A 3,991-nucleotide genomic window follows, 5' to 3' on the forward strand; every position below is an offset into this window, starting at 1 on the left:
GTCTTAGGTTCCAGAGTTTTGTGCATTCGAGCCTCAACTGGTGCAGAATCCACATTGTAATGTAATCATCTTATTGTGCTCCACCTTACTGCTTAAAATTGCCTGAGCGTGACTGATCACTGTGCAGCATCTTCAAGTCTTTTTTTCTGCTAGAAAATCTGCCTTCTCATGCTTGAAAATAAACCAAACTTTGCACAAAGATCCAGTGTCAATACTACCTAATACCCGACCCATTGCTGCGCAGCAGCTATAATCTTGTTACTATTCTTACCGCTCTATTGGACATATCGGATTTATCATGTAAGCACCATATTTATATCATATCTCCAGCTGTTTATTCTGTTTATAATATTGTACTGTAAATAATACTTGTAATTTCACTCTGCACTTCATATTTTATAACTCTACTTAGGCCTGCACTGCTTCCTATGTTCATATTGTTCACACTCTATATAGCGTATTCATACACACTTCTCATACTGTAAAAACTCTGTACATTACTCTGCTTCTGGTTTGGTGCTCAACTACAGTCCCTTGTCTCAGTGCCTGTACTCTGTGCAGTGACAATAAAGTTGAATCCAAATCTAAATCTAGACTTTTTTCTGTGCTCCACTTTATAACTTATTTTATACAATACATGAAGGCAATGTCCATTCCTAAATAAATACCTCATTATTCACACAAACACAAGTCAGGCGGCTGCGGCTTGTTTGATCAGACCGCAGCACATAAATAAACAGTCTCAGCTATTTTCAATGGATTACAACCGTAGTAACACGCTGTCTAAATTACTAATGAACTAAATTATGACAGACTCACATAAGTAAACAAGTCTGTTCAAACTCATTACTGAACACACACACACACACACACACACACACACACACACACACACACACACACACACACACACACACACATAATGTTAATGTTGGTAATGTTAGACCTACAATGACCAATGACTTTGTCCAGTTTTAGCCATGTGCTGACTTTGAGATTGTTGTGTGTGTATGTGTATATATATATATGTATACATACATACATACATACATGGGTATTTGTGGGTTTATTTTTATTTTTCTCTGCCTCAGAGAGAAGCTAGCTGCATGTGGGAAACATCTGTTTAATCTCTCTGTGTGTTTTGTCTCTAGTGGCATCTCAGAGGGCTTGAGTGCCGCTGGTGTGTGTAAGCAGGTCAGAATATCGAAACCCTCATCTAACCGTGTATATGCAGTATATGAGTGCTGCCATCCATGCCAGTGCAGTCCTCACCGAGAGCCGTCACATCTCATTCTATTTACAGCCCATTCACTCTCTACAGCCAGCAATCAGGATTCCACGGCAGGCTGCACGCTCCAGCACGAGGCCAACATCAGCCAGACTTATCGGGTATTAGACTGCCCTGCAATCTCCATTTCATGAGCACCCAGTCTATAAACACTATTGATTTTCAAACTGTGCTTTTTGCACTTGTATCTATTGGATTGTGGGCGTTCTGTCACAGGAATGACTGGTAATGAATAATAATGCAGAATTATAGGGAGATGGTGGGAGGTTTTTTTTCCGATCTGGTTTAAGTAGTGGCTGCTGGCGGGACAGCAGCTGAGAGTGAGCTCTGCTGCACGGTGGTGCTCTGAGGAGATGAGGTGGCCTCAAGGACACTTCAACTGTGAGAAACTAAACAAAGGGTGCAACAACAGACCTGGAGGGAATGAAAACTGCAGCATAAGTTTTGAAAATAACATTTAAGCCCTGTTCTAATTGGATTAGTTTTTAAATGGAGGTGGTCCTCACATTTTTATTGACATGTCTAATGTTAATCCAATATGAACAGTAAGACATTTTAAAAATCTCTGATAATGGTAATCCAGTTTTAAACTGGACTGTAATGCTGTTTTGCAGCTGGCAAATGATTTAAGGAGTAGCATATGAAACTTTATGTCTGAGCTATAAGCAGCAATTTGAGGGTAATCACTGCCAATATGATTTTCTTGAATTACATACAAAGCAAGTAATTCCACTATCAGACTTCCCTACAAAGAATGTATAAGTAATTTAGCTTGAATTGAGGACTTTCTGACAATGTTGTGGTTAATTCAACCCTAAGTAGCAGTAATAATTATTATGTTAGCTATAAATATTTAATTCTGCTTTTCAACAAATTTGCATAATTATGTTCACACAGGGTTTAACAGCAAGCCACCATTGAGCCACAGATTGTCTTTAACATCCAGAAGATGCCTTAGTTGCCACCATGGTCATATAGTATCATAAATATACAGGATCTCAGCATCGGTGAGTTTTTCATTTATTCGTTTGTGCTTTGTCTGAAGCAGCCTGGCTTGAGTCACCATAAATCGCAGCTCATATGTTAAAGTCTCAGGAGTTTACTGGGTCGCATGGGGTAAACTAACAAGCCAAGATTTCATTCCCAATAAAACAAGCCTCATAAAAGTTACTAGTACAAGCCAGGTTTATTGTAATCTATTTGGATTCCAGTTAAACTTTCTCTTTAGGTATAAATCACAAGAATCCACTGAGTCATTTATCACATTCTCAACTGAGTGCAGTGCACATTGTATGGTGGTTTTCTAAGACACTCACCAGGATACGTAGCAGTGAGGTACCAGGAGGTGTGTTCTCAGGAAGGCTGATGTTGTACAGCGGTCTGCTGAAGATGGGCCGGTTGTCATTCTCATTGATTAGCTCAATGAAGACACGAGCAAACCCCACATGGTCAGACATGGACTCATTGGCATAAAGCTGAGGAGAGACAACAAGGAGTATATTTACACGAGTTTTAATATGGCCTTGGATATTATAATTTAGGTAAAAGAGAAACTGTCCTGTTTTAACATTTGTTTACCTATAGAAAATATTTCACAATTTTAGGTGGCATGCCTAAAAAAATATAATTATAATTAGTTTTTGTGCCATAGAAGTTACTGTTGTAAAGAATTGACTTGTTTGAGATTTAGAGATTTTAAATTATACACAGAACGGGGCACCCTCTTGTTCTGTAAACCATTCAGGGGTAAATTGAGGTAACGAAATACCAATTTCACTGATCAAACAAGTCTGCAGTGTTGAGAGAGTGATATGGCCCCAGTCCGATCGAGCCTTGTGTCCAGACAAATGAAAACAAGTTGCACAAAAACATAATGAAGCTACTATCAGTCTTGCTGCTTAGAAATCACTCTTGGTCCACAGTTTATTCGAAGAGAGTCTCACAGGAAGACAACAGGGCCGCTTTGTCTCCAGCTACTCTGACCATTGGTCATCAAAAGAAGGCTGCCTTTTCTTATTCCACTTTGTATCTTTACAAAACTGATCTGTTGGACAGTGTTTGAAAATGTCTACAGCAAGTTTAGCTCATGTGCAAGCATCCCACCTGTTTAGGAATATTGGCTAGAAAGCTGTGCCTTGTGGGGATTCTCTCACACTGTGTGTCTCAGGGAATGGAGACCATCCCAGAACTCACCCTCTCATGTAAATGTCCACATGCACACCGTAGGAATACTTATAAGTTAAAAACTCACTGAGAAGCTGTAGCTGCGAATGTGTTCGTAGTCCAGCGGCATGGCCACCCTCATTCTGATGTCGGCACGCCCCTGTACCGCTGTGGGGGAGATGGTGAAGTACTCTGAATTGTTTCCTGTCAGAAACACCTGGAACATGCTGTTCACCCCCTGCCATAAAAGAATAAGAGAAAGGTGAGTATAGAAAAACAAAGAGAAAAAGGGGGTGTTGAGAGAGAGCAAGGGCAGGTGGTGATATACAGTGGTGTGAAAAAGTGTTTGCCCCCTTCCTGATTTCTTACTTTTTTGCATGTTTTCCACCCTTAAATGTTTCAGATCATCAAACAAATTTAAACATTAGTCAAAGATAACACAAGTAAACACAAAATGCAGTTTTTAAATGAAGGGTTTTATTAATGAGGAAGAAAAAAATCCAAAGCTACATGGCCCTGTGTGAAAAAGTGTTTGCCCCC

At 39.7% G+C, this 3,991-nt stretch overlaps 1 protein-coding gene across 1 annotated transcript in view; it reads right to left on the bottom strand.

The window, feature by feature from the left end:
• Positions 1 to 3,991, bottom strand: part of cdh23 (cadherin-related 23) — a 206,229-nt gene that overhangs the window by 83,262 nt on the left and 118,976 nt on the right. The window contains exons 12-13 of the mRNA XM_050070372.1: positions 3,540 to 3,689; positions 2,605 to 2,763 (exon numbers count right to left, since the gene is read on the bottom strand). Of these exons, the coding sequence (XP_049926329.1) occupies positions 2,605 to 2,763; positions 3,540 to 3,689 (309 nt within the window). The remainder of the gene's footprint in view (positions 1 to 2,604; positions 2,764 to 3,539; positions 3,690 to 3,991) is intronic.

This window comes from Epinephelus moara, chromosome 19 (genome assembly GCF_006386435.1).
Source record: "Epinephelus moara isolate mb chromosome 19, YSFRI_EMoa_1.0, whole genome shotgun sequence".
NCBI lineage: Eukaryota > Metazoa > Chordata > Actinopteri > Perciformes > Serranidae > Epinephelus > Epinephelus moara.